The 11,721-nt window shown below is 50.0% G+C and overlaps 1 protein-coding gene across 1 annotated transcript; it reads left to right on the top strand.

Moving 5' to 3' along the window:
* Positions 1-6,766: 6,766 nt before the first annotated feature.
* Adra2a (adrenoceptor alpha 2A) lies at positions 6,767-10,585 on the top strand. The gene has a single exon (XM_038341015.1). It carries the CDS (start codon positions 7,800-7,802, stop codon positions 9,189-9,191), a length of 1,392 nt encoding a protein of 463 aa, XP_038196943.1. The 5' UTR covers positions 6,767-7,799; the 3' UTR covers positions 9,192-10,585.
* Positions 10,586-11,721: the final 1,136 nt, after the last annotated feature.

The following is an 11,721-nucleotide window of genomic DNA, read 5'->3' on the forward strand; positions in this document are numbered from 1 at the left end:
ACTACTTTCTGTTTTTCAGAAAAGCTGTTATGTTTTGAATATCTTCAAGTCCAACATAAACTTTCCTCTCAGCGTTCTTAGGACAGACTAAATTACGTTTTGTGTGTGATTTCCATCAGTGGGGCCTACTCACTGATATGCTAATTAGTTTTACCGTTAAAGCTTTTAAAGTTTTACCGATTCATTTATTCCAGTCAAGGTTGTGACTGTACAGAGTAGAAACTGGAAGGGTAAAGTGAGGAGTTGTTGTGTGGGCTCCGGGCTTTGGGGTCACTTAGATTCAAAGGAGGAGAAAGAAGGGACCTACCACTCTGTTCCACAGCTGTGAAACTAGACACGGAACTGGGACAGAAAGTAGTGGCTTATTCCCTAGGTGTTGAGAGACTATGGCTTCTTATATCTATTAACCTGTGCTTTTGCTTAATCCTCTTTTCTTTGTTAGGGGAGGGAAGAAAGGAGGAAAGGAGAGAAAAGGAGATCAAGAAAACAGAGAGTGTGAACCTGCTCCTTAGTGACCAGTATGGAGTGCTATATCCACCTTGCTCCAAAGCCATCTCTGCCCCTCAACTGAACCAGATGTCATTTACCTGTATCAACCTATTTTCTGCTCTGTTTTCAGTAGAGTTAGCACCGGTGGAGTTAGTTTGTGGAAGGCACCTTGGAATCATCAGTCTGTTTATCCAGCTTGTTTCCTCAGCTTTATCAGCTGGATTCCCCTCTTGAGTCTCAGAATTGACCAGTGTTTGTATTTCTTTTCTGGTGTAAGGAGCCCCATGCATTTCCTCCTTTATTATGAACAGTTCAGAACGTCAGTGTTTACTCTCTTACCCTTCACACACAAACCTAACAAAGATGTGTTAAGCCTATTAAAACTGTGTTTCCCACTTTGGTGTTTATTTTGCTTAACTTTATATTTCTAGTGCTGGTTTATTAACAATCCTTGCTAAGACTGACAGATTGCAGGATCTATTTGCATTGGTTCCATGAATATTTTGACTAATAAAGAAGATAGCATTGCTAGATAAAAAAAGATACCTAATGTATATTTTGTAACAAAGTCTGAGCTGAGTATTTTCTATGCATTCAAACATTTAATCTCTATTTAAAAGCATGTGTGAGGTGTATAAAACTATTTCCTGTTTTCCACATGAGGAAACGAGGACTCAAAGTCAAGTAAATAGTTATTAAATGTCCGAAGCAGGGCCAGGGCCAGAACTTATTTTACTCTCAAGTTCAAATATCAATGTCTTGTGAATTGCCTGCCTTTCAGGCAGGAGTTTCTTGAGCAAGGAAGGGTCTGTTTTTGGTGGTGTTGACTAAGGAGAATGGATAAAAGATAATTTAAATAGTCATAGTAATAGTCATAGTTAGATTCCTCCCTCTCTCTCTCTCTCTCTCTCTCTCTCTCTCTCTCTCTCTCTCTCTCTCTCTCTCTCTCTCTCTCTCTCTCTCTCTCCATGCTTCATGCACATTGTCTCCATGGTTTCCTTGAGCAAACATGAAGGGTGACTCACTTTACCTAATTAGATTAATGGAATGTTAGTTTAAGAGTTATTACTGTCGGTGACAAATGTCTACTTTGTACTCTTGGGCTGGTGCCTCTATCTCACCTGTCAAATGTGAGAACAAATAGCCATTGCTCACCATAGTCTAGTCAAGGGTTGCTTCTCCTCATGTGTTTGGGCAAAGCAGGGTCATTGCCCAGCTTGTTGGGGTGGGGCAGGCACTTATCTGAGGACTGTCCCAGAACCCTAAGGTAGGTGATGATATGCTTTGTGTGTGCACACAGCTCTTGAGAGTCACTCTAGTGGAGACACGAACACCTGGCTTCAGTTTCCAGGCCAGCACAGGGCTGCCTAATGCTTTAGAAAGCGACAGAGGCAATGGCAAGGCTTGCTGGTGTGTCAGCAGCCGCAGACATCTGGCATCAGACATGACGGGTGGTGGAGGCACCTCCACACGCACCCCTGGAAGAGGCCCTTTCCTTCTGGCAACTGTCAACTTGCAGTAACCATAGGATGCCCACAAGCTTCAGCACAGGAAAAGTACGATGAAGGAGTTAGGTAAAAGCTCAGAGAAGTGATAGACTTTCCTCTAGTGAGTCCTGTCTCCCCTCTCATCGGCACAGATAGTGAGTTGACAGATGTTTGTGATTCTAGCTGTGTGCACAGCCTGAGCAGTAGTTGAGAACATTCTGTTCTACACCTGCTCATCATGTTCAGAAGGGTGAGTGTGTTGTGTTAAGTTACCATCTCTCAGGGGGTGGGGTGTTGGGTGGCTTGTGTTTGTCTGAATGGGTGGCAGATTTCTATTTGAAAGCTTTGACTCTGCCTGGGAGTACATGCTAATAGGTATGCTGGTTTTTCCTTAGACAATCAGATCTTCTAAAACATCAAACAAAACCCCAAACCAAAGTAACAGAGGTCATAATAATGCTCTCCCCGACTCAGCTCTCCATTTCTGTTAAATTGAAGTTACCATCAAGTTAAGTGGGTTAATTACTTTACACTTATATAACCAAATTTCTTACAGAAACCACTTACTAGGCTCACAGTTCGGGGGTTTGGTCCACATTTACTTAGTCCCATGCCCTTGAAGGAAAGAGTATCATGGTAGCAGGAGTGTGCTTGCCAGTGCGAAAGGGACAGGGATCAGGCATACTTTTCAGAGGTCTGTTAACTAGGCTCCTTGTGACCAGAAGCCCTCAAGGAAGGAAGGGTTTATGCTGGCATATAGTTCGATGGAAAACAGTTGATGGTGAGTGGCAGGAGCAAGAGACTGCTGTCCAGGTCACGTTACCCACTATCAAGGAACAGAGTGAACAGGAAGTCAGGCCCAGCTATAAAACCCTAAGGCCTACCCCCAATGACTCACATCTAATGAAGCTCCACCTCCTGAAGGATCCACAACTTGCTAAGCAGTACTGTCAACGGGGGCCAAGGGTTCAAACACATGGCTTGGGCCTGTGGGAAGCTTTATCAAAGCAGAAAGCATCTCTCCCCATGCCCCTTCCCCCCACGCTCACCCCGTGACTTCCTTCCTTTAGCTAAGTCTCTAACTTCTTTGCATGGCCACAATCTTCCAAAATAATGCTTCCAGCTTGAGATTAAGCTGTTGACACACATTTTTAAATTAGGCTTTTACAGTAGGACTGAGAAACCAAGGCACATTTGGGTCTTGTTTGACATTGAAACCCAATGTAATTCAAGGACAAACATTGTTTAGATTAAGTAGCATCCACTTTTTGGCAAATCATCTAACTGACACAATTTGAACAGCTCTGACAACTTGAATGTTCTTGGGGAAAAAATGAAGAATATATCCATGAATTGGTTGGTGTGTAGCTGGGTCCTGATTTGGGACTGAAGCAGTAGCCATCTTGGCAGCCTACCTGTGGGCTAGTTGGCAGCTCAGTCAGATGCGGAATTCATTTTCATCTCACGAACATTTAGGAAGATGGTTAGTATGTGCTATCTGTAGTGTTTACTAAATTATTTACGTTAAAAATGCTAGTACTAAGACCCCACCTCAATCCCAGTGAATTGGCATTCTCAAGGGGTCTGTTCCAGAATATTTATTTGGTGGTCCTGGGTGTGGAACCCAGGGCCTCATACAAACTAGACATCCCTACCCCAAAAATGTGATTGTAAGCATCCTTCTTCAGGAGTGCCCTAGGAATAGAAGGTAAACCCCCTGTGTGTGTGAGTGGGCCTGAGCCTACTGTGTGTGTGTGAGTGGGCCTGAGCCTACTGTATGTGTGTGTGCGCGCGCCTGAGCCTACTGTGTGTGTGTGTGTGTGTGTGCGTGCCTGAGCCTACTGTGTGTGTGTGTGCGTGCACCTGAGCCTACTGTGTGTGTGTGCGTGCCTGAGCCTACTGTGTGTGTGTGTGTGAGTGGTCCTGAGCCTACTGTGTGTGTGTGTGTGTGTGTGTGTGCATGCCTGAGCCTACTGTGTGTGTGCGCGCCTGAGCCTACTGTGTGTGTGTGTGTGAGTGGTCCTGAGCCTACTGTGTGTGTGAGTGAGTGGGGTTATTCAAGTTAATACTGATACCCGGGAGAGGAAGCTGTTCTCACCTCTTTATGCTCTATATCAGAGAGCATGAGAAATGTGCAGTCTCCCATAAACTGTGTCTGATACTGTGTCAGGACAGCGAGCACTAGATATAGAGTGAGTGACACATGTGCCCTGCTGTGGTGGTCACAACTGGAGGACACCTCCCGGGTTAGAGGAGCACTTAGAACTTCCCAACAGCCTTCCTTCTGACAGTCAAAGCCTTTATGTGACCATCATGCCCCCATCTCCCGAGTTATGGGTTACAGGAATGCACCACCCCACTCAGGCTGTACAGTGGTGTGGAGGATTGAACCCATGGTTTTGTCCATGCTAGTGAAAGACCCCCACCCTGAGCAGCACCCATAGCTCAACATTCTCTGGATGAACCTTTGCCAGTCTCTGAGGCAGAGCCTCAGTTGGTGGAATGGTGGTGGAAAATTCTTGGGCTTACATTCAGGAATCAGCCCAGTAAATGGCTGCCAATGTACTTAGCCTTTCGGACCTTTGTTTTCCCCATTTATATAAGCAAATGATTGGACAAAATAATATATATCTTATAAGCTGCTTAGCATTGTGCCTGGCCTGTGGCCAGTACTCAGATGTGGTATTTTAGTATTTATTTTTTACTAATATAGACCTTCATGGGTATGTTCAGGGAGGGATCTCCCTCAAGCCACCAACTCTGCTATGTGATCTGCCTCAGATCCTGTGGAGTCTGCACCATCACTAGAGAAGGCTGCATGTCTGAGATCCAGGCTGCGATTCTCAACCTGAGCTCATTTTTTTTTGTAGCTTTAATTGGCTTTATAAAAATCTTCACATAATTTGGATACTTCCTGCTGCCCACTTTCAGTCACATTTCCAAATGAACACATTTGCAATGTCTTGCCAAGAGGCTCGGAGCAGAGATGTAGGAGATAACAGGGAACAAGAGTCTCAACAGAGAGGGGTCAGTTAAGTTAGCCTTCTTGGTTTTCTTGAGAGTCTGAGAAAGTCTCAGCAAGAAGGCAGGAGCAGAGGCTCTCTACTGGGGGAAGTATTGGGGAGTAAAGGTGCTGAACTCAAGAGAGACATCTGAGAAATACTTAGCATCGTCAAATACCATGTTATTGGTCAGGGATGAAACCATCAACTGGAGATGGCCACGGTCATTCATTTAGCCCGCAGTCTTCAGCCAGACCTGAGCCTGCACCATAATGTCAGAGATTGGAATCTGGGCTTGAATGACAGCATATGGCATTTGATTTGGTAATCTCTGAAGTATGACAGATGTTTCTTTAGGTCGTATGGCCACCCTATTGACATTTCCTGCTCTCCTGCCTTCACGATCTGCCTGCTGCTCATCTGGAGTGCAGATGGCATAGTGAATGAATCCTGCGCTACTGACATCCAGCATGCTTGGAAACGATGATCAACTCCCATGCTCCTACATTCTAATCAGAGAGAGAGCATGTAAATTCCCTCTCTTCCTTGGCTAGCACCCTGCCCCCACTGAAAGATGTTGTGCAGGTTGTGTGTGTGTGTGTGTTGGGTAAGCGGGTTGGAGTTTAACTTAAAATTTTTTCTTTTAATTGTACAAAGGTGTGAGATGCTGTATGTTAATTCAGTATTATTCACAGCATGTGGTGACCAAATCAGGGAAGTTAATATTTCTATTTCCATAAACATAAAAAACATTTTGATTAACACATAATTGTGTACATTTGTGGACTACAGTGTGATGCTATAAGACATGCACACAAAATGTACCGATTAAAACAGCATGATTAAGGCTTACATCTACTGATGATGTCCTGACGCTCCTCTTTTCTAGCTCTTCATAAAATATCTGTGCCTCAACAAATGCTTAAGGGTTCCCAGCAGTTTAAAGCCAACAGAGAGGAGGGCGCAGGATTCCCTCGCCATCTGTAGAAGGTTCGAGCCTCACTCTCTTCGGAGGTAGACACATACAACGCGAAGATTTCTGCAACATGATACAGTGCAGTTTGAAATCTTGGTTCTTTTTGTTTTTTCTATTTTTTCTATTGAGCTTAGATCCAGACTTGCCCCAAGACAGAAGATACAGGAAAGGACTAGAAACTGGAGCCTCAAGTCGCTGCCCAGCCGTGACGTTCGGCGGCCAGCAGGTGTCAGTGCGCTCTCGTTCTGTCACGGCTCAGGGCCTACGCCTTCAGGACCCTTCCCCACTGCCGTTCAAGGGGGCGCAGTGCTGACCCCAGCCCACGAACATCCCGCAGACAGCTCTAAGGCTGCAAGGATATGTGGCTTTCTCTTCCCCAAGTATGAATAAGTCAGGCCTGGTCCGCTCACGCGCAGGTGTTTTCCATTCCGCTTCAGTGGTTCCATAGGAACCTGCACAGGCTTATCTCTCCAAGATCCCTTTCATCCCGGCCACCACCAGGAGCACCTGCCTGGCTGGGGCGGGGCTGTTTCGCCAGCGACCCCTACACGACGCTGCGGCTGCGTCTCCTAATTTGGGTCCCAGCACCCTGGTACCCTTTACTGCTTGAACCCAGTTAGATCGGTGTACTCCCGGGTGTTACTGTCTCCTGGCCCGTCCGGAGCTGCGCGGCCAACTCCCAGCAGGGGCCGCTCCCCACTCCTTAGGCTCTCTCTTAAAGCCCCTTGTTCACGGTACCCGCCTTTCCAAAAGGCCAGTACAGCCTCCGAGGCAGCGCTCTCTGGGGTCCGACGCGGGTGCGGGCTCTAGACCTGAGTAGGGGAGGCGCGAGGGGCGGAGGAGGGTCGGCTTCCCACGTGGGGACTGACGCTGGCTGCTCGGCAACGCCGGCTTCATCCTGGGACTATAAAACCAGTGCACCGTAGAGCGGCGGAGCAGCGCTTCTGTGCAGACGCCCAGCAGCCGGTGCACTCCACCCAGCCACCCCAGCGCCTTCAGCCCCAAGTCCTGCTAAAACTCCAAAGGTCTTCGGACCCCCGCCGGGTCTGCTGCGCTCAGAGCCCACCTAGCTGGCGATTAGCAGCCACCCTTGCCTCGGCCGCGGCTTCCGGAGAGTCAATCGCTCACCTAGCTTGGCCCTGAGGACGGGAGGAGGGGGGTGCCTTCATGCGGCCCCCACACCCTTCATCCCGCCGCCGCCGCCCCCGAGCTCAGTGCGCTGCGTCCCAGCCCCAGCAGGGCGCACAACTTTGGAAGTCCCGTGGCTCTCCCAGAGGAAGCAGAGTCCGCGCCCTCGCCCGAGGTCCGGCCCAGCCCGCTCCACCGCGCCTGGGGGGCAGCGACAGAATCGGAAATCGCTTCGAGGGTATAAGAAGAACGACCTAGGACCCTGTGCCCTCACCAACACCCCTCGGCTGTCTTTTGGGGTAAGACTTCTTGCTTTCTCTCAGCTCAAGAGTCAAGGTATAGATGTCTATTTAAATACATTTGTATAATTTTCTGACATCTTTCCAAGTCATCAGGCCACCGATGATTTCTTTTCTTTTTTCTTGAAGAATTAAATCTCTAACTGCCAGCTGGCCCTACTCTATCCTGCCTCTTAGAAAAAAACTTGGCTGTGTTTGGGGAGCTGGAAGAGAGAAGGTGCCCACCCGGAGCGGTGGACCAGCCTGTGCCAGTTCGCGGGCACTAGTCTATGGACCACTAGCGGTCCCCCAGCTTGGGCCTGGGCTCCCTATGTGAGGCGCGGCGGGACGGTCCGCGCGCCAGAGGAAGAGGAGGACTCACGGACGCGGGGCCGGAAGGCAGCTGGCAGCAGGCCCAGGAGAACCGGCACCCGCGTTCATGTTCCGCCAGGAGCAGCCGCTGGCCGAGGGCAGCTTTGCGCCCATGGGCTCCCTGCAGCCGGACTCCGGCAACACGAGCTGGAATGGGACTGAGGCGCCCGGGGGCGGCACCCGGGCCACCCCTTACTCCCTGCAGGTGACACTGACTCTGGTGTGCCTGGCTGGCCTGTTGATGCTGTTCACAGTGTTTGGCAACGTGCTGGTTATTATTGCAGTGTTCACCAGTCGTGCACTTAAAGCGCCCCAAAACCTCTTCCTGGTGTCTCTGGCCTCAGCGGACATCCTGGTGGCCACGCTGGTCATTCCCTTTTCTTTGGCCAACGAGGTTATGGGCTACTGGTACTTTGGTAAGGTGTGGTGCGAGATCTACTTGGCTCTCGACGTGCTCTTCTGCACGTCGTCCATAGTGCACCTGTGTGCCATCAGCCTGGACCGCTACTGGTCCATCACACAGGCCATCGAGTACAACCTGAAGCGCACACCGCGCCGGATCAAGGCCATCATCGTCACCGTGTGGGTCATCTCGGCTGTTATCTCCTTCCCGCCCCTCATCTCCATAGAGAAGAAGGGCGCTGGCGGCGGCCAACAGCCGGCCGAACCGAGCTGCAAGATCAACGACCAGAAGTGGTATGTCATCTCGTCGTCCATCGGTTCCTTCTTCGCGCCTTGCCTCATCATGATCCTGGTCTATGTGCGTATCTATCAGATCGCCAAGCGTCGCACCCGCGTGCCGCCCAGCCGCCGGGGTCCGGACGCTTGTTCCGCACCACCTGGGGGCGCCGATCGCAGGCCCAACGGCCTGGGCCCGGAACGCGGAGCGGGCCCCGGAGGCGCCGAGGCCGAGCCTCTCCCCACCCAGCTTAACGGTGCCCCGGGGGAGCCCGCGCCCGCTGGGTCCCGCGACGGGGATGCGCTGGACCTAGAGGAGAGTTCGTCGTCCGAGCATGCCGAGCGGCCCCCGGGACTCCGTAGACCCGAGCGCGGTCCCCGGGCCAAGGGCAAGACCCGGGCAAGCCAGGTGAAGCCGGGGGACAGTCTGCCTCGGCGCGGGCCTGGGTCCGCGGGGCCTGGGACTGCTGGGTCCGGGCCTGGAGAGGAGCGCGGCGCCAAAGCGTCGCGCTGGCGCGGGCGGCAGAACCGCGAGAAGCGCTTCACGTTCGTGCTGGCTGTGGTCATCGGCGTGTTCGTGGTGTGTTGGTTCCCGTTCTTTTTCACTTACACACTCATAGCGGTCGGCTGCCCCGTGCCCTACCAGCTCTTCAACTTCTTCTTCTGGTTCGGCTACTGCAACAGCTCCCTGAACCCGGTCATCTACACCATCTTCAACCACGACTTCCGCCGCGCCTTCAAGAAGATCCTCTGCCGTGGGGACAGAAAGCGCATCGTGTGAGCGAGTGGAATGTGCCCTGCTTACAGACGTTTGTTCAATGCAGGGCCCGGGCTTCGAGGGGGCGCGTCTGTGCATGCAGCCCCAGCACTCTGAAACCCAGGACCTACCTGCTCCATGTGTTATCTAACTAGGAGGGAGCCCCGTGGTCTTTGAGGGCACCTTTTGTTACATGTGTAAAGTTCTGGCTGAGGGGAACACATGCGCCTTTTGGTGGTTGTTTCGGTTGCTCCCTACCCCCAGCCATTTCCTGGGGGGCTACCCCGATCAGTATTGTTTCCTAACGACATTGCCACCCTCCCCACCAGTCTGACTCTCCCAAGCTCTTCAGAGCAAGCGCAGTACTAGAGAAGGCATGGCTGCCAAAGGGTTAATGAACCAAGATTTTCTAGCCCAGGCTAATTACCACTCTCTCCTCCCCCCTTTATAAAACCATTCAGGGCAGCCCTGCCAGCCCTCCTCACCCCCACTGTAAATATACATTATTTTTGATATCATACTTTGAAGTCTTCAGTGTTGGCATTGGTGTGATGTTGAAATCATGGCCGTGGAGATGCTCTCCAGCAGCTAACCTGGTCCAGACCAAGCTCCTTCGCGATGCGAGCCCTTTTCTAGTGTTATGTCGCTCTCAGTGCTTTTTTACTAGTGACTGGTGACAGTCCCTCCGACACAGACCCGCTTTGAGATTTCCTGACAGGGAAAGGGTTTCTGTTCATGTTCCTCCCCCTCCCCCCCCCCGCCCGTGCCTAACAGCATAATTGCCTTTTCCTATGTAAATATTAGAGCGATGGACCAAGACAGAAGGAAATGAACCTTCCGCCTTGCATCAGCCCTGTGTATGAAGCCATTATCTTCTGAGGCACCACTTGCCCCAGTAACTCACTTTGAAACCGACTCTGTGGATCCCTGCTACTCTGGGGCCAAGGCTTGAAGAAGAATATGTATGTTTCTAGATTGTATGTGTGCCGCCCCTCCCCCAGAAAGAGCCATCTAAGAGGGAATCTTTTAGCTGCTGATTTTAGCCACACAGGAGTGGAAATTACGTGGAAGAAACAAACCTGATACAATTTGCACAAGGTAAACAGTGAGAAGACAAATGGGCCTGCCGCACTGTACAGCACCAACCCCAAGAGCTCTTAGGTAGGAAAGTGTTCCCTTCCCCCTGCTTTTCTGGCTGAGATCATGTCACTAATGAATTGCCAGAGTCAGGGAGGAAGGCAGAGACTTTGTGTTTGCAGCAGGGTTTCTGCTTATTTTGGGTGGACAGGGAAGGCCTGTGCTCTGATTTCACGAAAGGAAAACTAAATGTTAGCACTTGTTGCTTATGACAGTGGATTTTTTTAAAAAAAATAATAAAGTTTACAGATCAAATGTGAAATAAACATGGATTAAGTGGCTCTCTTGTCTGGTAATTGAAGTTTCAAGTCTTTGAACTCTGGGATTCTCTATAACCTACACATTGTAAATAGTCTCTACACCCCTGCACAGTAACAAACTGCAAAGCATGTGTTCCTCCCATGCCAGCCACGCTGTGACTGTTTTAAGCATTGCCTTCTTGAATCTTTCCAAGAGCGCTGTGAGGGTTATTCCCATTTTACAGGCAAAGAAACAGAGTGCAGAGGGCAACTGGCTTACCCAGGGTTAAATGGTGTGTAAATTCATCATATTCCATTTCATCTGGTTGAAAAGTCTGTACCCTTAACCCCAGAGTTTCCATAGTTGTGGTGTTGACACTTCTCTGAATGTAAGTGCATTGCACACACAGTATAGATATCCTGAGTATGTAGTATGCATGCACCTTAACGTGTCTATATGCTCCAAAATATGTGTTTTCCTCAAAGCATTTGTCTATCCCAAAGTGTGATATGTATATAAGAAAGTCTGGAAAACACTTGAAAAAGTACATGGCATGCTAAAATAGGCTAATAGCAATGCGGTAGCTACCCCAGAGCTTGCTAGAGGCGCCTACTATGTTAGTTGGTGGCTTAGATTCTCTAGCCAGAACATGCATCCTTGTTGTATGTCTCTCGCATCAACATCTGCCCTTTGCTTCTGAGGGTTCGAGACCCTCACAAAGAAGGTTATAGATGATAGTACTTTAATGCGCAAAGAGCCTTAGAAACCTGGCAATCCCACCTTACCCCACAGCTGAGGAGACAGGCCTGTGGAAATAACGTGCTTGGGATCTCATAGGTGTGGATGGTGGAGCACTGGCTTCAGGCTGCCCTGAGGTAGGGAGCTAGCTTCTGGGCCCTATGTAGGACTGTGAGGAAGGCCTCCTGAGGCTGCTGCATGGAGAGACCTTGGTGAGGAGAGAGAGGGTTTGAGGGATAAATATAAATGACAGAATGTGCTTTCGATGGGAGAGAAAATTTTGCAAGTACAGCCACCTGTAGCTTGTGTGACCAAATCTGCATGCTCCAGAGGTGGATGCTAAGAGCTCTTTGGACGCCCTGGCAGCATCATGCCTGCGGTGGAGGGGTGTGTGCAAGGATGGGCAGTGGGTGGCCCTCAGAGGAGACCAGGACTGGGG

Source organism: Arvicola amphibius, chromosome 1, assembly GCF_903992535.2.
Source record: "Arvicola amphibius chromosome 1, mArvAmp1.2, whole genome shotgun sequence".
Classification (NCBI taxonomy): Eukaryota; Metazoa; Chordata; class Mammalia; order Rodentia; family Cricetidae; genus Arvicola; species Arvicola amphibius.